The 20,555-nt window shown below is 38.3% G+C and overlaps 1 protein-coding gene across 18 annotated transcripts in view; it reads right to left on the bottom strand.

The window, feature by feature from the left end:
- LOC146595337 (uncharacterized) overlaps positions 1-20,555 on the bottom strand; it is a 206,295-nt gene that overhangs the window by 55,991 nt on the left and 129,749 nt on the right. For 17 of the 18 annotated variants that reach the window (XR_014895950.1, XR_014895946.1, XR_014895948.1 and 14 more), the window contains one exon: positions 162-267. Coding sequence is in view for 13 of the 18 variants with exons in the window: in XM_085305869.1 (XP_085161995.1) it covers positions 162-206 (45 nt within the window). In the remaining 5 variants the exon portion in view is untranslated. The remainder of the gene's footprint in view (positions 1-161; positions 268-20,555) is intronic. The other variant, XM_085305875.1, reaches the window with a different exon arrangement.

The raw sequence follows: 20,555 nt of genomic DNA, 5'->3' as shown, positions 1-20,555 counted from the left end.
TTAAACAGCTTTAATTGTTGTGACTTTTTCATTACTATCATTTTATCATCGCCTTTCATGAGTTAACAAGAACAGTTTCGTTTAAGTCCTCAAGTGCATAAAACACAGAGTACCACAAATCATACATCAGTTACTGGTATAAATAATGAAATTACAAATACCTGAACACCTTGTAGAATAGTCATTAGTATCTTCTCTTTGTGCATCTTGATTTCATCTTGTCAGATTAATACATCATTTTTTTAGGGGCAGCCTGAAACAGACATGCTGTTAAAAGCAGAAGAAAAAGCTATGTGAGTATATATGAATTCTGCCAGAATATGCAGAATACACAGAGTAAAAACTAAAATCATAAAATAAACTGTTACCCCCTACAGTCTGTTTTACTGATAAATGTGACATATCATGCAGAGCAGATAAACAAGGAACAGTAAACAAGTCATGTCATTCCCTAGAAAATGATAGAAAATATTTTCACTGTTCCTTTAAGCAGCAGTTTTGAACTTTTTGAACTGAGCTGCACTCAAGAAAATTGCCAGTGCTCTCTATTTTCCTGGATGTAATGCTTCTTACTGTCCCCCTCCTTCTCACTGTCACTCACAGATGATTCTGCCTCCTCCTCCTCTTCAGTGGCACCAGCAAAGGACATGAGATTGAGCACAGCATTTCCACTACGATATACAGACACCTCACTGGCTGGCACTACTGATTCAGACTGCACACATTATTAACAAAATTAAACGTAAAACCTAATGAGACTTTCCCACTACTGGTTACCTTTGTACTTCAGCAATAGGGAGACCAAGAAACCACTTGATGTATAGTACAGAGGCCAAATCATCCACCATGTAAACTGACATAACCTTGTACTGAGCAGACTGATGCTGTGCCAGTCTATACAAGCAGAGATTTTGGTTCCTGCATGTGTAAAAATCTTCTGCTTCCAAATCCTGCTAGCCTGTGCTACAGTGTACTCAGTTCACACACCTGGAGGAGGACCCAAATCCTCCATCATTAGTGGTCATCGGGCCGGTCTATCCCACGCATATCACAGCCATTTTTAGACTGTTTGCATCAATCTACCTACATAAGCAGGCACTGCTGACATGCTCTATCAATTTAGCATTCATGTTTATCCTAAAACATCGCAATCCTTATGATTTGTTTTTAAACAACATTCCTTATTCTCCTATCTCCTGTGACTGCACTGTTRAAAGCGCATATTCTAAATCATATTTAGTGGTTGCGTATGATACTTAGTTTCTTCTGCCTTCAAAAACAGCTGTATGAGGGCTGGTGCTCATTAAAAACAAGTAACCCTACTAATCAGGCACTATCATGGGCCCATAATGGGCACAAGCCTGAGTCTGCAGTACCCCTGCTACTTCAGGCCTCCACCTCTCCTTATTATTATCCTTGCCAATGGTATCCTGGAGTGCATTAGGAAGAGTGTTGCCAGCAGGTCGAGGGAGGTGATCGTCCCCCTCTACATCTGCAGTACTGTGTCCAGTTCTATGCTCCCCAGTACAAGAGAGACACGGAGCTATGGGAAAGAGTCAAGCGTAGGTCTACAAAGATGATCAGAGGAGTGGAGCATCTCCCCTGTGAGGAACGGCTGCAAGAGCTGGGTCTGTTCAGCCTGGAGAAGAGAAGACTGAGAAGGATCTTACCAATGCCTATAAATACCTTAAGGGAGGATGTCAAGAGGATGAGGTTGGACTCTTTTCAGTGCTGCCAAGTGACAGGACACGAGGTAATGGGCACAAACTGAACCACAGGAAGCTCCACCTGAATATAAGGAAGAACTTCTCCACTGTGAGAGTGACAGAGCACTGGACCAGGTTGACCACAGAGGTTGCGGAGTCTCCTTCTCTGGAGATATTCAAAAACCTCCCGGACATGATGCTGTCTACATGTTCTAGGTGACCCTACTTGAGCAGAAGAGTTAGACTAAATCTTCAGAGGTCCCTTCCAACCTCAACCATTCCATGATTCTGTGATTAGATACTGACCACAGCATGTGGTGGAGTGATGTGTTATGTGTTCAAAATTCCCACACCATGTAAGTCTAATTCAAACTAGGTCCAGCAGCAGAAGACTGACATATTTGTTCCTAGTTTCCACTACTTCAGTTTGCTAAGTTWTGCCTTACTGGTAACTTTAACTGTAAAATGTGCACATACATTTCAGATGTGTTTTAAAAAGCATTTACWGTGAATGTGAAGTGCTTTCCATAAAAGTATTCTTTCATTAAATGTCAGTGAATTTGGATCTCCCATGAATACTGATGCAAGCCTTAAATTTTCAAAATTTGGGACAATGTGATTTTTTAAAAGATGCAATCCCTTAAATAACATATCAGCAATTTCCAGTGATTGTGGATCCCTCTGAAGATGCCTGAAGTTGATCACTCCAAATCACTAATTATTTTCCAATCTCAAGGCTAGACATACTGTGAAATGGTTCTACAGCAGACATCATTTGGAGGGTATTAGGTGTTTTATACATCAGTAGTATCTCACCATAGTCCAAAACCGTATCTTTTTCCTGCAGTCAGATTTTGCCATTAGCAGCAAATAGATAACCTCACCAAATCAAGTTCTTTAATGCTACAGAGTGAAAGGGTATTTGTAATGGAAACTCCATGCACCAAGTAACTGCAGGGAGTCTAAACTGGAGGATCTAATAGTACTCTTATCTCTGTTAAGGTGCTACACAATAAGCTGAGAAGTGCAAGAATGCCTGACAAGGCCTTAAGGCTCTTTATGGCTGCAGAGATGATCTGACATACACAGAACATGAGAAATTTCTTTCTCCTGCCACGTGGGTATCTGGAAGCTGCATTTACCTATACACTTTTTTCCTCATACAAGCCATAACAATGCAGAAGCTTCACCACAGGGTYCTTTATATGTCTATTCAGGTACACTAAGCTGCATATAGTGCAAGAGAGGTTCTATGATCCTGCTGCAGAGAAGCCCACAAGAAAACTCACTCTGAAGACAGATACTTCTTTGTTCAAGTTCCTACTTTTCAACTTCTGCTTTGCCCAGTTCTTATTCATGTTACACTATTTCGTTAATGCAACTGTTTAGAGGTTATCACACATTCGAACAGTAGCTGTCACTTTCTTCACCTTCCAAAGTGAAAGAATCACCCCATTCTGTACAGCAGCAGCAGAACATGGTCCTTCCTTTCCCTAAGCTCTGCTACAAACCCAAAATATGAGAAGGCAGAAATACAGTCACTTTACATCTTTCTCTGGAGCAAGTATAACGCCGGAGTAACAACTTTATGGGACTCTTCCTCCAAAATTGGAACATAGTTTCTCTTTGAACTATGTAAATGCTATGACAGCAAGAAGTACAGAATTGCTGTTGATCAGATGTATCAAAAGATCCCTCTTCTTCCAAAGTTTCACTTCGAAAACTTTTTGCTCTCTCTTCTGGTCCAGATATTCATGAAACACTTTGCCTTTGAATTAAAAGCTAGGGAGCATGTTAAGGCAGAAGCAGAGCAGTAAGATAAATTTCTTCTGAAAACAGACAGAAGCACAGTGCATTTTGCTTACAGTAAGATAGAAGTACTAACTACCACCATCACATGACCTTTTAACTCTTCAGAGCACCATAAAGACATGGGCTGAACTATCCTTATGCATTTCTTTCTGGATAAGTGAGTGTGCTCTAGTTTTTGAAGTCATGCTCTGGATGGTAACTGAGTGATTACTTGGAAGACGCTCCTCATCCCCACTCCTCTGCTTAGATACATACAGTATACAAGATTTTTCCAGAGGGGTAGTAATAGCAAGCTTGCTTATATTCTCCCCTACTAGTTTAGAAAAGAACTATAAGCTTTGTTGTTGAGGATGACATATCTCTATGTGCAAAATTTAAGTTTCACTGTGCTTCTGTTTTAGGACACACTGGTAACTTAAATAGATAGGGTATGATTGCTTCTTCCTAATGTTCACAATTCCTCCTCTTCTCCCTCAATGTTTTGCTGACCTAACAGTGCAAATGCTTTACCAGTGAGCCCTGACTGCAAAGTCCTATGCAGCAATGAGGCCCAGTAGTTTTCTACAAAAGGCCAATTTTCGTTTTGTAGGCCACCCTTCAACTTTTCTGGAGAAAAAAGAATGTTTCAGCATATCCTTGTCACCGCTGTTTTCAGTGACCAACCACTTCTAGGTTCCCTGAAGAAAACAACACAGGAATTAGTGATAGTGAAAACAGAAAGGAGAATCATCTCTAGCTTGGACTGTATGCATGGCACATACGCATGAACTCACAGCTTTGACAGAAGCAGCATCATGGGTTTCTTTCAAATTCCCACTGACAGCAAGTTGAATTTTGTCTCTGGCTTCAAGGAGAGCTGGAATAGGTTTTGTGTTATTTCAAGTACAGCAAACAATGTCCTTTTCCTTGGGTAGCATAAAATACTGCACTGGGGATGTGAAAATTAGTTTGACTATGAAAAAGATCCAAAGCTTCTATTTTTAATGCCCCTAGTCCTTTCACCGCGTACAGTCCTCAAAAAGCCAGATGTACAACTTTAACAGAATAAAGGTGGAAGAGAAAGTGGAAAAAAAATACTCTAACTGAAAGATAAGCTAATATGACCTCATCTATGACATGGATCTGTAGMAAGCCTGATTTTGCTACCAAAGAGGTCCAATAGAAGTTACATCTTCAAAGAAAGCAGTAGATCTTTATTCAGTGTAATAAAGCATGAGCAGTTTGCAATGTCAAAGAATTAAAATATATTGACTACAATTGGGTCAACTGAGTGATTATGCCACACAATCTTGTTTTCAAATTTCCTAATGCCTTCACAGAGTCCAGAGCCATTTCTTGTTTTTTCTGAGAAACAGAAAAACAAATATGGTCAGAGGGAATATAAATGAGAGGTCTGAGTTACGCTACATCTTCCTTTTTTAAGCATTGTCATTCTTACTTCATGAGTTTTACTCATTACTTTATTAGCTAGGGCATTGTCAAGTCTTCCAAGTCTAACTTAAACCTCTACAACATCTACTGACAAAGCAAAAACAGAGCTTTATTTACATAGTCTGCAGGAAATATCATTGGCTGGCAAAAGCACACTGACAAAATCAAATACCTTCATTTGCTTTATGATTTAAAACACATCCTTTGCAGCTCCCAGTGCATGCCTAGCAATTCTGGAAGTTCAGCACTAAGATCTACGCCGAGGTGGGTGAGGAAATCAACAGGGAGCTCCATTCACACAGGAATTCTGACCCGTATTGACTGATCTATCCCATAGGGCTGTTTTCTGCCAAACTTGACTAGGCCAAGTCTGCCGTCATGTGTCCCATCTGCCTCTCCAGTGATACTCCATAGGCGATCTCATGCCGAGAGATCACCTGAGGACCTTCTTCCAAGAAGGGCCTCTAGCACTGTATCCTGAGAGGGCAGATGGGATCTATGGCAAGCCACAGCTTGATCATCCTGAGAAAACACCACACTTTAGCCAGCCTCTTGCCTGTAACGTTAATGCGTAGGATAGATCTTACCATAGCCATTTTTTTTTCAATCCCATGTAACAATAACAGCTCTACTCTACCTTTAATTAAAGATACTTTTAATGCTTGAAATGCATAAAGCTTTAAAGGCTGTGAAAAACTCAATACTAAGRGAATGCCATCTAAGAGCCATAGGCACAGTCTTTATTACTGGTTGATGCAACTACTATTACAAAATCAGAAAGCCTAACTTAACATTTAGGATTGACTGTAGAAGTAAGAACCTGACTGTAGATCTGTAGGTTAGGAGATGTATCTTAACCTATACAACAGGCAAACCTGCTTCAATGAGTCTGTTTATACCACACTGGCATTTTTACTTTGCAGATTTCCAGAGTAGAACTGCACTACCAAAAATACCAATTTGAGATAGCAACAAACAAAAAATGCTAGCAAAAATTAATCAAAAATAATTTCAGCCACATAAGATGCCTATGCTGCTCTGGTATGTTCCATCAAGAAACAGTTCACAGGCCTTTGCCTTGAAGGTTAAGCTTATTGCTTAGACAAGTAGAGAAAATCAGTCTTAGAAGAAACCGCCAGCATTTTAAATACACAGGACTGAGGCATGGAAGAAGAGAAAGAATGTTTTGTAAGCGCTTTCTGCTATCCTAAGAAATACACAATGGAAAGACTACTCAAAGTAAATAATTTATGAAATATTATGCATGGGATTCTTTTTTTTTTCAGTTAAACATTTCTCTCTTAATCCTTTTAGGATTGGAATATGATTAGCCTAATTCAAGACTACATGCCTTATTTCCTCCTTCCCCTCAGAACCAGGCCATATCAATCAGTACGGGTTAATCTTGCAAATCAGTTCCTCCAAATGACTTGCTTTTCTCAGCAGCTGCATGCTCGCTTCATCATGGAGTTGAAGTCAGCTGCTCTGACACTCACCACTGAAATGCAGAACGTCAATCACTTACACTGCTTACAAGAATTAGCACAAAATAAGTCTAATTAGAAACTAAACACTATGTTATCTGCAATGAKTCAGAGATGGAGTAAGTCGATGAACGTTTTAGGAACCTTTCTGGCTGCACAGTAGTTCATGATAATACCCACCTCACAGCTCATTAGCAAATCAAAATATTACACTGTATAAATACTACTTTGCTCTTTTACATTTTACAGAAGCCTCAGGTCTCAGAAGCCTCCATTACAGAGTATATGCAATTTAGTTATATTGGAACATTGTAGGAAATGGAAAGCAGCCCTGACTATCCAAAAACAGCAAAATGGAAGCCAATATACTGTATACTTTGGTCCTCTCTCTACTGAAGCAGCCCCAACCTGCCTCAAGACATTTTAAACTGAAATACATATTGGCAGAACACAAAGAAACTACATACTGTATGATTCTGTACATGAATTCTCAGTACTTCTGCACTGGATTTCTTTCTCTTTTTCCTGCAGAAAACAATGTAATCCACTATAAATTTAGACAGCACTACTGTAAGCTTCACTAGAAATCCAAATGTAAGAAGGAAGAAACCTGGCAAAGAACTGAAATCAAAGATGTAAATGTTTAATAACAAAAGAAGGACATGAAAGGATATGCAGCTGTTTTTCTGCATGGTTTCTCAAAATGGGAACTCGGGAGCACAAATGTAGACCATGCTCTCACTTCTAGTTGAGATAAACATTTACAAGCTATTAATTTTAAACAGGAAGACATAACATTAGGACATGACCTCTAATTTCACTGAGTCTGTAAAGGCAAACCACCACAGCTCCACTGCAATGCAGCTACACATCCAGGAAGAGATGCATAATACACCCCGCTTTGTTATTACAGGTGTACTTGATTTTACATTCAATGAGGAAGGTGCAATTTTACGGCTGTGTGGAAAAATCTTTAAAATGCTTGTAGGTGTATGTATAATGATGGTGTTGCAAAATGTAATATGAAGATAAAGTATTCAAGAAATTATCTACATGCCAATGAACAAGCATTTAGGTAAATAATAACAAACCGTACATACAGAGATGTAGTCTCATTAAAGTAAGTGTACTCTTCTTTTGTTCTTTTAAAAGGGTGCAATTCTGATGCTTTATCATTAGCTTTCTAGATGAAAGCTGATGGAACTTGAAAGATACCAGCAAAAGATAGTGGAAGATTAATTTGTAGAGGAAATGTGCAGATTTTCAAAAGCCATAATCTATTTGTAGCTTGAAAGATGAAACAGATTTCTTGTTTATATAACATTTCCACATTTTCCATTTAAAATAAATCCAGACAAATTTTTTAATGTGCAAAACTATTAAAACACAGAAGACACCACTTTCAGTTAATGGGCAAGTATACGTTTATAACATTTTCTTGTAAAATTAAAGTAGGTCAAATGATGAAAGGACTAGCTTACATTTTTTTATTCCAATGTGAGGCACAATATATGAGTGAAATTTCTAGGAAGAACTGAATATTTTTAAACCTTTAGAAGGCCTCTATTCAAGGTCTGAAGTTACATTCCCCCCAACACTGACCTTTTCAATATTAACACTCATTTTTAAATCTTCGCTCACAGTCTTTCAAGAAAAGTTTTCTAACAGTTATATAATCCATGGTAGTATTTGCTAATTCTATATGGAAAAAAAATACTATATTTATTAAGGGCAAAATTTTTCTCCATTGCATAACTGACTTCTCATCATTAAGAGCCTTAAATAGGTCCTCTGATTTAATTTACTTTTACCTTCCATCATGAGAAGATTGAGGCTCCTTCAAGAGATATTTCATGCTTAGGAAAAAGTTAGTTTCAACATAGGTTGCAATAGAGTATCAAAACTGCGGAATGAGCAACTCCAAGAGCTTGGGAAATTCTTTAAGAACTAGCTAAATACGAATGTGATCTGGAAATACAAGATAGCTGTACTGAACCAAAAAAAATCTCCTTGGCATTATTTGATAATCTGGAAAAATGCTAATGCTGTATGTTATATAAAAACACATATATATTTTATTAAGATGTGAATATACTCTTTTCTATTAAAAAAAATATATATACAGTGCTTTGTGAGGTTTTAAGTTTCCAGATAGATCACTGGTATGAAAAAGGATTTGCACTGGAAAGCTATTTTCCACACTAGTATCCTTTCATTACCATTTATTTTTTTCAATAGCAAAATAAGAAAAGCAAATATTGCTGGACTTGGACTGCGGTCCACACCTGTAACACACTGAACTGAAATCTCAGGTGCTAACACATATTATAACTTGCTGAAAATAAAAAGCTGTGTTTCTGTCTCATTGAATAGAACTCATGCATGAATTCTCAGGTATTACAGGCCACAGGGAACATCTAGAAATGATACTTTCTATTTCTATAGTTTTCTACCTGGAGATGTCTGAGTGCCCAATAAACATCAAYAAAGAAATCTTTTGTAAGCCTTCAGAGACGGTTAAAGTGTAGTAGAGAGAGCTCAAGTGCCCCATGAAAGGTCATGCAGGAAGCCTGCAGSACAGCCGGGAGCAGAACACCCACCATCCGAGCCCAAGCCCCTTGGTTTAACCACAAACTCCATCCTCCTGCTTTGAGAAGCATGTAGGAGGTGTGACAGATAATAGCCTCCTACCCAACCTTTTAGGAGAACAACTGCTTGAATTTTTATGAAGTGCAAAACATGGTCAGCTGTTACCATGTTGGGTTACCAATCTAAAACTTAACAAGTTGGTTGAGAATTAGGAACACATTTTAGAGTGAAATGCGCTTGATTAAAAGCTGGCTAATTCTAACTTTAAAACTTAAAAGTTTTACATGATTCTAAGCAGGAATATTATCTGAAAGCTTTTGCTAATTATCAGTTGACTTTCAAATGAAAACGTGCAATGACTAAAATTACATAGCTTGCCATATCCTAAGTCTGACCATTTGAACACAGCACATTTCTTCAGCCCAGGTTTATTAAGGGAAAAACACAGAGATAAATCCAGATCCAAATTTAAAGTAACATTCCAGCACTGAAAAAATGTCCGTAGGCATTATGGCTGCACATTTATTTGAATTAATCTGTGCTTATAAATCCTGGAAAAAATAAGGTGAAAATGGTGGTGGTGGGGAAAGACTTAGGGAAAACACATGACATTATTAAGATTGCCTTATTAGAATACATTTAAATTAGACTGGTCCTGCTTGACATTTCTTGGCTTGATAATGGTATTCCCACATCCGATTTTGCTATAACACTCTGTTTTTATTGTCATTTCATGATTCTTACTGTCCTTGGTTAAAAGGTCTTTTTTCATAACTTATTCATCTTCTACTTATATGCAGATGAAAATCATCTAACTTCAGATGTGTTAGTCTTAAGAGTAGGGCCCAGAAACATTAAAGAAAGGGGGCTGGTTTATATTCACAAAAAGACTACAGTCCACTTGCAACTTAAGACACTAAGATCCTGTTGCAGGGTGTATTAAGCTAGATGGTCATCTTCTAGTTCTAGGACTGCTTTTAGATTATAAACATTARGAGCTCTTTTTCTGAAAATTAATTGATATGGATCCAGGCCAGTGTGCCTACGTAAAAAGTAGTACAGTGCATGAGTGATGGCTGGGTATCAGGTGCTTGAGTCAGGTCCATCAGCTGAGTAAGAATCAAAACACATTAACAAAGGCAACATCTTAAAAATATAGATATATACATACACAACGTATTTACATATGTTTTAGTTCTATATTTCTGATAATAACTATGGCTGTTGCAAGGAGAATATTAATTTGTCAAAACCAAACCATAAGTAATTAAGGCCAGGATCTGGAAATCAGATCTGTGTGGATAGATTTTTGCACCCCGATAGATTCAATGGCAGGATCAAAGATCCAGAGAGATAAACTCATCATCTGAATATTGCTGAAGTACAGCACCTGGCATTTCCAGTACAGGGAAAGGTCTGTTTTCACTGACAACCTCCCACCCAAATGTCTGATGAACAGAACATTTTCAAAGCAGCAAACAATCATATACCAGTCTCTCCCTCCCCACAGCAGTCAATTATTACTACACTCTCTTCTTTGAGTATGTGCGTTAGAGCTCAGAAAACAAAGCTGACATTTTGAGCTTCACTTTTCCTTACTATTCTAATTAAAATTGATTTAACTTAACCCCCCAAGCTATACAGCAGTCAGGAGGGGTTTTTTCAACTTTGTGAGAGATAAAGGTATTTCAGTTGTTCTCAAAGTCATCAGAGAGCAAAACCATGTCCGTTCCTGGCAAAGACAAGTACTGAGAAGAGGCAGATCTGCTGGTTCCTGTTGAGGAGGCTGTTGGCAATTGTCACACAAGAAGTCACTTGATGCTGACAACTGTAAAATAACTAACTGGCCACAAACTAAACTTCCACTTTTGGTCAAAATTACTGAGAAGACTATGACCAAACATCAGAACCGAGCAGCTCTGGTTGACAAAGCTGATCAAAGAACAAAGAAGGAAAGACCACAGTGTTGCAGAATTATCCTGGTGTTCTCCTGGGAATGAGTGACAGTTGGGTATTAGGTGCTTGAGTGACATCTATCAGCTTTTAACACAAGTAATCAGGAGACACTGTAGACTCCTCTGCAAATCTTTAATTGTTGGCTTGCTTTTTCTCTTCTAAAGACCTGAAAAACAATTTGCTATTCTCTTTGCCAGGACTTGATTACCGGCTGCTTTTCCTCCTGCTCAGGATGCCCAGAAGGTAAGTGCCAAGGTTTACGCCCAGTGGGCATTTAACTATGTGGATGACACTCAGTTCTGTACCCGAGACCCTCTCGACTCAAGCGTATCTGTCAAATATCCTAAATGTATATGGAAGGGAAATAGGATATGAATGGAGGCTATGCAGCTGCAACTCAGCCTCAAAAAGATGAGGTTGATGGGTTGTAGAAAGTTAAAAGGTAATCATGATGAGGACTGCCATTGCTCCTGCGGGGCTTGTGGGTGCGTGCATGTCACTAGGGGGTCAAGCACATGTGTGCTATTTGTTTGCATTTCAGTAATTTAGGGTTTCTTTGATACAAACAAATTTATTATTGTTACATTTGAGAATCTTGACATAAATCATTCCTGAAATATCATTATCATCCATACGGGATAACACATAAAATACATTGTGGACAGAGTCAGTCTAAATGATTTGCTCTAGTTCCCTAAATCTGTGAGAGAAACCCAAAACTGATCAACAGCTCCACCGAAACAGAATTTCAAAATATGAATCAAAAATTGTATGAGGACCAAAAAATGCCTGAGATTATAAAAATATTTTTTCCCATTGAGATTCTCAAACTATAAGGCAAATAGTTAAGTAGACTATGGATAATACATTTGCAAGGGATTCCTTTTTCATCATCCACAGTGCTTTTCTATTTTGTATACTTTGCATACCTACTTTGTGGGACACAATTCTGATATTCTTTGAGGATTTCATTGAATACCCTAAATATTAACACATTCTGATTTTGTCAATACCCTTAATTACTTTAAAAGCAGAAAGTACCTATATATGGAAAAAGAAGATCAGTGGTAAGTTTAGTTCAGTGCCTTATCACAGCCCACCCTAAAACCTGGACTTWAAACTTTGCAGTTTCAGGGGAGCAGTTAAACATACTTCTACTGGTTTCTCCGGTGGAAAGGATACCACAAGCATTCTCTGCTTCAGAATTATCACTTTTTTTTGAACACCCACAAATAACATATGCTTCTGGCACATACTTGGGATATCCAAGTTCTGTAAGTGAATGGGGCTTGCTGCTGTATTTTTGTTTTAGTAGTAATGGATGTTCTTGATAAAAATACTTGCAGTAATATTTAACATTGCAATGGCAAAACTCTCTAAGAATTAAATTATTTCATAACTTTCAGTATTTTCCTGAAAGTAGTTTTATGGTTCTATTTCAATGTACATCATTTTTCATAATCTACCCCATGATGCAGTTCATCTGAGTTTTCACATTTATTCATGGATGTTCTCACTGGAAATACTGCTTTTGTCATCCAATTACCAAGACAAATATCACATAAATTCTCCTTCCTTTTTTAAAAAATGTGGTAGCAACATTTCTGCAGTGGAGCTCTGCAATGCCTCCGTAAGGTAAGTGGTTTTTCACCACTAAGGTAGTGAGAAGGCAGTGCCACTGCCCTCATTAGCTTCCCTGGAGTACTGCAGGCATGAAAGATGCTATGAAAGTTAATGCTCTGGGGTCAGCCAGGGGAATATAAAATATTTTGTGAGGCTTAGCAGCTTCCTGACTCTACTTTTTCCTCCAGAGCCAACTGCTCTTCCAGACCCTTGGTTATTTATTTATGGACTTACTTTACTTTTCTGTCTTGTGTTTTTATGTTATGCTGGAACACCACGTAAGTGTTTTAATGCTTCTGAAAACACTACTGCCACACCTACATATCTATGCGTAATTTCAGCAGGATGCTGTTCTTGAAAATAGAGTATTTTAATGTGAAACTAATATAACAAAAAAATCAGCGACTATGAATGTGAGACTACTAACAACATGAATGGAAAAGACAGAACGGTGCTATAACTTCTTCAGTAAGAGATAATCTCCTGAAAATAGCCTTTCCTTACATCTCCTCCTCACAGAAGCAAAAATTCTTAGTTCTGTCAGTGTTTTAAGGGGCACTACATTCTAGAGCCTTAGCCAGCCTCTTACAGCTCTTCTACTCTACAACCAAATCTGCAAATATCCAGTTCATCTCCAAGGATACAGAACAGCATGTGGTATTCTGCATTATACCACAACTAATTAATTTGTTAACATCTGATTGCCTAGGAAGAATTTTTTCAGAATTCAGATCACATATACTTGGAGAAATCTTACAACCTCCATGAAGACTGTATATATATATTTTTACAGACATGGCTTATCTCAAATATTAAAGATATGAAAGTAAGAAAAAAGTTCAGAATTTTTTTCAGGTCTTAAAATAATGAAGAGATTCCTTTCCAAACTGAAGTGTTGTACATAGTTTCTAAAGTATGCAGACCAACACATGACTTCAACAGCTTTAACTGAAATTAACGGGCATCCTTCCATTCTAGTCAATGGAAATTTTATCTGGCAAGTAGCTAGAGTTTTTGCAAACATAACATGTTTTTGCAAAAATGTTTATTATTTGGCCAGATCTTTAAGATGGTTCAATATTTCACATTAACTTTTCAGTTTTGTGTGTAGTTTTTTTTTTCTTGAGTAAACCACATGTATTGCAGTTATATAATGGAACCAAGTAGAACACTTCAGAACTGTGTATTTGTTCTGCTACGGTTTATTTACTCTTTCTACATATTCCTAGGTTTAAGTAACCTTCAAGTACTACCTAAAATAAAAAAGCAATGGTACATACAGCTCTTCAAATCAAAGTTTCCTCAAGACAGTTGCTAATGAAAGTCCATGTCTTTTAACAATATCTTTACTGATGCAATTTTATTTAATAACTGTTACAGTCAAGGTTTTTAGCAGCTAGATGAAGCATACTCTAATAGCTTAAAAATCATACCTTTCTCCACTATTTTTTTTAAATCTATTTTTCTTTTCTATTGGAGCAGAAAGCTAAGGGATTGCGAACTTCCAGTGATCCCTCTGCAGACTGAAGTGGCTTAATTGTGTCCGTATGTATAAAAAGACAATTCTAATTCTCACTAGTCAACAAGCAGAACAAAAGAGAACTATACGATCTCCCTATGTTAGCCAGAAACCCATACCCTCACAAGGGAAATGGGCTAGAAAACATGAGCTGTGCTACCAAAAATTGACAAGCATTCAATGAAATAATTAAGGAACTTTGAGATCCAAATCTGTTAAAAGTTTTAAGGAAATGGAAGCTCATGTACTTAGAGCTAAGCTGGATCAAAGGATCGCTCGACTCAATACTCCCCAAAATGTTGTGCATGGTATAGAAAGTTAATAATAAAAACAAACAAATGTACAGTTATTAATTCTGAAAATTCAAACCTGAAGTTCTTCATTATAAAAGCCACAACTGACTTTTTAAGTAGAACTACCCAAACCACTAAGCTGTATCCCTGGAGGCCATCGTTTTTCCTTCTCATCTTCTTTGCTCCTTTTGTACTGATGTATAAAAGTTTAGTTGTCTAGGGCCCAACTATTTTCAGGCAGCTTTGAGGAGTCACCAGTCTAGTGATGAGATGATCATACGTGATGAAAGGACAAGATTAACTCACAGTTTCTGGTTGCTGTTAGCGTTTCATGTACCACGTGACAAATAACAACATGAGAAGCCTCTATTCTTCTAAAATGTAATTGGCTTTTCTTTAGAGAGCTGTGTACAGAAGCACAACAAATGGGAGTAACATTCAGGTCACACACAAACAGAAGAACATCCTGGTGCTTCTTTCAAACATTATCTTCCTATTTGTCCTCCTCTCTCCAATTTGCTGGCAGGTCACCACAACTTTCCTTTTAACACCCGGGTACCTTTCACGCGAGCACTTGTGGATTCTCTATGCCAGAGGCTGCTAAGCCAAAGGCAGCCTAAATGCTGGCCTTTACTGCCAAGCTGACTGAAACCAGTTTGACTTCACATTGCTTCATGCACATTGATGCCCAGAACAGTCCTGCTGCCTCTTCTGCTGGAATAGACCTTGCTTTCACTTAGCCTCCTTGTGCCGCACAGTGCTGCTGCTCAGTACTGAACTGCACTCTCATACATCCAGTTCTACAGCCCCTACATGCCATATTGCTTTTGTATGTTGTTTAGAACCTCCATTTCACCACTGCTCATGGCACGGCCTTCTCATGAAAATCTGGTTGCGTTTGTCCTGCCCTTTGCTTTTTAGCGCTACACTGCCATTACTGCAGAAATGCTGCTAGTTCCATGCTCCCACTGCAACCAGCATGACTGCTGATCAAGAGCAAAAAGCTGTTGCAAACAGTAGTTCAAAACATTGAGGACGACCACTTTCTGCAGTGGACACGTGCTACAAAATGACGAATTTGCCAAAGTCTTGCTGTAGATCTTCCCCCACACTTTGGGGAGCTCTCCGTAACAATGTACAACTGCTTTTCCATCAGAGTGGCGGCACGCAGCACTGGGACCTAACTATCTTTTGCATGCTCCTTCAGCACATGCTTGGAGGAACGGACCCAAGCAGCACCCTTTGTCCATCTCTGTCCTGTTGCCAGTCTTGTGTGTTGCCTGAGCGGCTGTGCTTCCTTTGCGCCTTTCCCTTGGCTGCTCTTGTTCTTTGATTCATTCCTTTAGGGTTAGATGTCTTTTTCTCAGCAATTCCTCCTATAAACTGGAATCACATGTCCCACAAATGATCCTGCCTCTAATTAGGAGAGCTTTTATGTCTCTAAAGTTACATGTGCATGCCAGAATTCTAACTCCATACTGCAAGTACCTCCTCTCTTCTTTGCTTCTTGCTTTTGGGACTTACAGAAAAACATCCCTCCGCTATCTCATTGTGTATTTTCCTCAGTGGTTCCACAGTTTGTGAATTCTTTCCTGGCAATTTTTTTTTTCTTTTTTTGGGCTCAGTTTTCTTCCGTTTTGTCCTGTGAAAATGTAAAAAAGCTATACTTTCATTTTGCCATTCCTTTTGTCAGGTTTATACACAGTCTTGATTCTTCTTTCCACATACATATGAAATCTTTTTGGTCTGGAAGTTTAGCATTCCTAGTGGTCTGGTTCCTTGCAGGGGATTAATGTGCTGGTTTCTAGGTGCTACTTTGTTTGCCTGTATCAGATTTTTTTTCCTGCTGTGGGTTTCTCTCAGCCTGCCTGATGCTAACCATGTTCCCATGCACCATATGCTAGGTAATAACACAAGGAGTCTTTATTTTTACAGCCACTTCACTACTGGTATTTGTAGAGATTTAATACATACGATACATGGATATTTCATTCAGATGCAATGAGAATAATATTTTCAAATTTTCAAACTGACAAACTGCACTCTCACAGCCACAGTGACAGGAGGTTGTTCTGACAAGCTTGGCACACACCTCCAAATCTTCTAAAATACCCCTCCGTGCCTCTCTCCTCCTTAAGTAAAATACCACGTTGCATTTCCTAGACTTCTAATGATCACATTTAAGAAAACTACAACATTTGCTAACAGGTAGTTTTCTAAGAAGTGACAGCATCAGTCAGCCAGTCCCAAATGCAGATAAACATTCTTGCTGGAAAATTTCTGGAAGCACTGCTTAGACCTAACAATTCACGTTGCAGTATCATTTTCTTTCCTTCAGAATGCCTCCTCAACTCTGCAGGAGACAACCTGTCCCCCCATTAATTCATCCCTCTAAGAGCTTCTCAGCTCCATAAGCTGAAGGGCAATTATGTTTTCATCAAGTACCTAAACTCTGAAAAATAGGCAGAGGCTCTGCTCTGGATAGATGCTAAAATCTGCAGGAAGGGAGCTCCCCCGCAATCCCTTCTGCAGGGATGAGCTGCTTCACAGGTGCCAAATGCCTCCCTTCTTCCCATCGAGAAGCCTTCCTGAATCACCGCCAAGTGTGCACCTGCCTCAGACACTGTGTCAAAGTGCTCCTGGGCGAGCCACGTCTCTTTCATATGTGAAAACAGTCCTTCATACTCACACGACATGCAGCACTTCAAAATGGCTCACGCGTCATAACCCCCAGAACGAGTGACACAGTAAAACAAGCACAGCGCTCTTAGATCAAGAACATGAGCTAGACAATGCTACATTTCAGAAAAGTAAGCATATTGCTTCATTTACCTTAGGAGGATAAATGGAAATACTGTGAACAAAAATCTGAGAACTGTAATTTTGTTGAGAGGTTACCATACGCTTAATTTGACTTAGCCATAGAAAAATATCATTCAGCCAAAGCAACAAGCAGTGCCTCACATCCAACTGTTCCTTCCTCAGGAGAGCAAAGGTGCAGGAACTCAGTCCTCCAGCAGCTCTCTTGGAAGCATGAATAACAGAGAGCAAATTTTAAGGGCTGAAATTTGGGCCCAGTTCCCTTCTCAACTGTAATGTTAAATTCTAAAATACCTGTTGCTAAAAATAAGGTAAAAGAAAGGTTCCAGTCTTGCCCTACCAACCAATCTCTAATCAACTGCAGGCTCGATTGTTTGAAAGACTGTAATCGCATTGATGAGACCTGATCAAAGACAAACTTAAAATCAGACATTTCCTCTTGAGGGTAAAAATTAGGAGGTTTATGCTTTTTCAAAAACTCCTTATTGCAATTCAAAGGCAGAGAAATCTTACAGTCAGATTTATTCATTCATTTATTACCTAATCAAAAAAGAAGCGGACACATGAAAACTCCAGGCTTAGAAAACACAGAAAACCAAATATAACAGGCCTTATTACCAAGTGGAATACATGGCCAATCTTTCATTCTCTGTTATAGAAACTAGTTGCAACATGTACAACAGAACTGTAGCAGTAATGGTGAGAAGGGTCTACCAAATTTCAGAGGCACCACCATTTTTCATTCCTTGCCCACTTATATACTTGTCTTGATTGCTGTGATGCCAGTCATTTCATGACAGCATCTGAACAGGATAAATTTCAAACCCAGTGAATACTCAGTGCAACTTGTGTCAGTCCCAGGGCCTCATCCCCGAGCCTGTGCAAAATATATCACACAGCTGTTACAATTAAATCTAATATACACTTAAAATTGTTTATTCTTTCATCCTCTTATTTATAAGTAGTTTTTTACTGGGGACAGTTTACTCAGTCTGGATTTTGGGGACATTATTTCCTTGTCCATTAGTACTCAAGGTATTTGAAACTTAAAAAGAACAGAAAAGCTGGAAATCATTTGATCCCAGCTTGCACGAAACCAGTTTTAAAGATGTACCGTTTCATTATGTCAACCATTTTATTAGCCCTGGACTCACTTATGATTTGTGGAGCTTTTCCCCAGAGAGCTGAGTAGTCGAACAGCAGTGATTAACTCCATTTTTAGTTGCTAAACTGTATCTAGAAAACAGGAAAGGGACACTGCACTTTCTTTACATTATTATCCTACAACCAGTATTTGCAGCTGGAGCAGTAATGCTGCATGAACCTATGAATTCAGAACAGTCTATGTGCCTGTGACCACGACAGTTCCAGATTTACATTAGAAATAACATACCCAACATACCCTTAAATTTACTTTCCATCAAAAGCATACATGTATCAGAAACAGCTCTGTCCYATTACAGCGCATTAAAAAACATTATAGGCATATCCTGTACATCATATATTTAGATTTAATCACAGGATACCAGACATCATCTGTAAAAGGGCTCTACTGTCCTCGGCATATGCCTTCCCCTAGCCTGCTATCAAGCTCAAAAACCGTTCCAGTCTCCACTAAGACACATCAGGGCGGTGCTACCTAAACGCTTCAAAAACATGAGACAAGAAAAATAATGACCTCAGTCCAGGTAGGCCTCTACCAACACGTAAACATTACTTCTTAAAAACGTATCCAAAGTGTTCCTTCCATACTTTACTGAAGGGAGATAATCTTCTTTATTAAAGGTCCAAAGTAAAGGAAAAAATAAAGACTAGTTTTTAAGCAGCTTTTCTAAGCCAGATTCCCTGAGGCATGTGTATGGTAAATAAGAGTGGTAAGGTAAGGTCTTTAATCACACCTCATCCTGGCCATCTGGGTCAGTGGCCACCTTCGAACAGCGCATGGGCTGCTCCGACACTGCTACAGGAGTGCTATATGAGGGCAGTACTTTATATTTTTAGGAAGCAGTGAAATCCAATGGCAAGTTTTAAATCAGCTTTAAAAAAAATTACCTGGCCTGTGTTCTGCAGTAATAACACCAGCATTAAAGTGTAAAAACATGTGTTACTTTTTCACAGAACTCCTCAGAAAAACTTGAGAGTTAACTCTTTGGCACATTGTAGGATATGTTGTCTTGTATATCAAAATTACCGCTGTTTCACCATACAAGGAGTAATGCATTATTGCTAACTCACCAGGCAGATGGACTGCACAACAATTTAACAGTTTGGACATTGGGTAGCAATTTTTTTTTTCCGTGGTTCCCAAGAACAGCCAGGCCTTTTGCCACAGTCACTTGTCACTGGAGTTATCAGCTGCGTTCCTCTTATCACAGAGCTAAAGCCAGAATAATTGTCTTTACAATTGTAGCTACTTCTTAGGAGACAGGGCAGTAGGCACGTACAAAGATCTATTTATTCATTCTCCAGGGTGGGTTTAATTTACGCTTTTCACAGGTACGCTTTTCACAGCCATTTTCCCTAGAAGTTGAAGATGCTTTGCCATCAAGCACATACACAGATACAAAACATTTTATGTTAGCAATCACCCAAGTAATTCGATCTAGAGTGTGGTATCTGTCAGGAATAGTCACACACTGACAATCTTCCTAACTGCAGTGCTTACGCTACTGGAGTAAATAAAAACATAAAACTCCAGCATTAAGACACCTTAAAAYGCTGCATTGGATAATGTATCCAGAGTACATGATGACTGCAATTTTTCTTTATTCATTTTATTTCCTTCAATAACAACATTTTTTTGTAATATCACATTTAAGGTAAAATTTTGATTTTGTATCAAAAACTGTTATATTTAACAGTTTTTAAGTAACTAAACCATCCTTGTTTGTGGCAACAAATTAGAATAACTTCTTTTTCGTTAGAACAAAGAATTTCTAATGCATTTCATACAGTAAGAACATAGAGGACATTAAATATATGGCAGAAGTGCCCCAAATTCTCCTGTTAAAAACGGCGTATCTACAGCTTTCACTTCAGCCTCCAATAATGACAATTCATAGAGGCAAAACAGTTTTCTTAATAATTAAATTTCATTAATTACTAATATAAACAAGTTATTAAAAGTACTAAAGTAATATTGAGAGATTATAAAAATATTTGGTATACAGTTTGGTAATTTTTAGAAATACAGTATTTAGTAAAAATAAAGAATAAGTAACATCACTGCCTTTCCGCTGTTTTCCTTGTTACTTGGGGAATTTACCTTCTCATGCTGTTCCTTACAACCTCCTTTTGTTCCCTGAATCTTCAAAATAAATTC

This window comes from Rhea americana, unplaced genomic scaffold (assembly GCF_003343005.1).
Source record: "Rhea americana isolate MKP2758 unplaced genomic scaffold, rheAme1 scaffold_228, whole genome shotgun sequence".
NCBI lineage: Eukaryota > Metazoa > Chordata > Aves > Rheiformes > Rheidae > Rhea > Rhea americana.
Note: the sequence above shows the minus strand (reverse complement) of the source record. Positions and strands in the feature narration are given on the sequence as shown.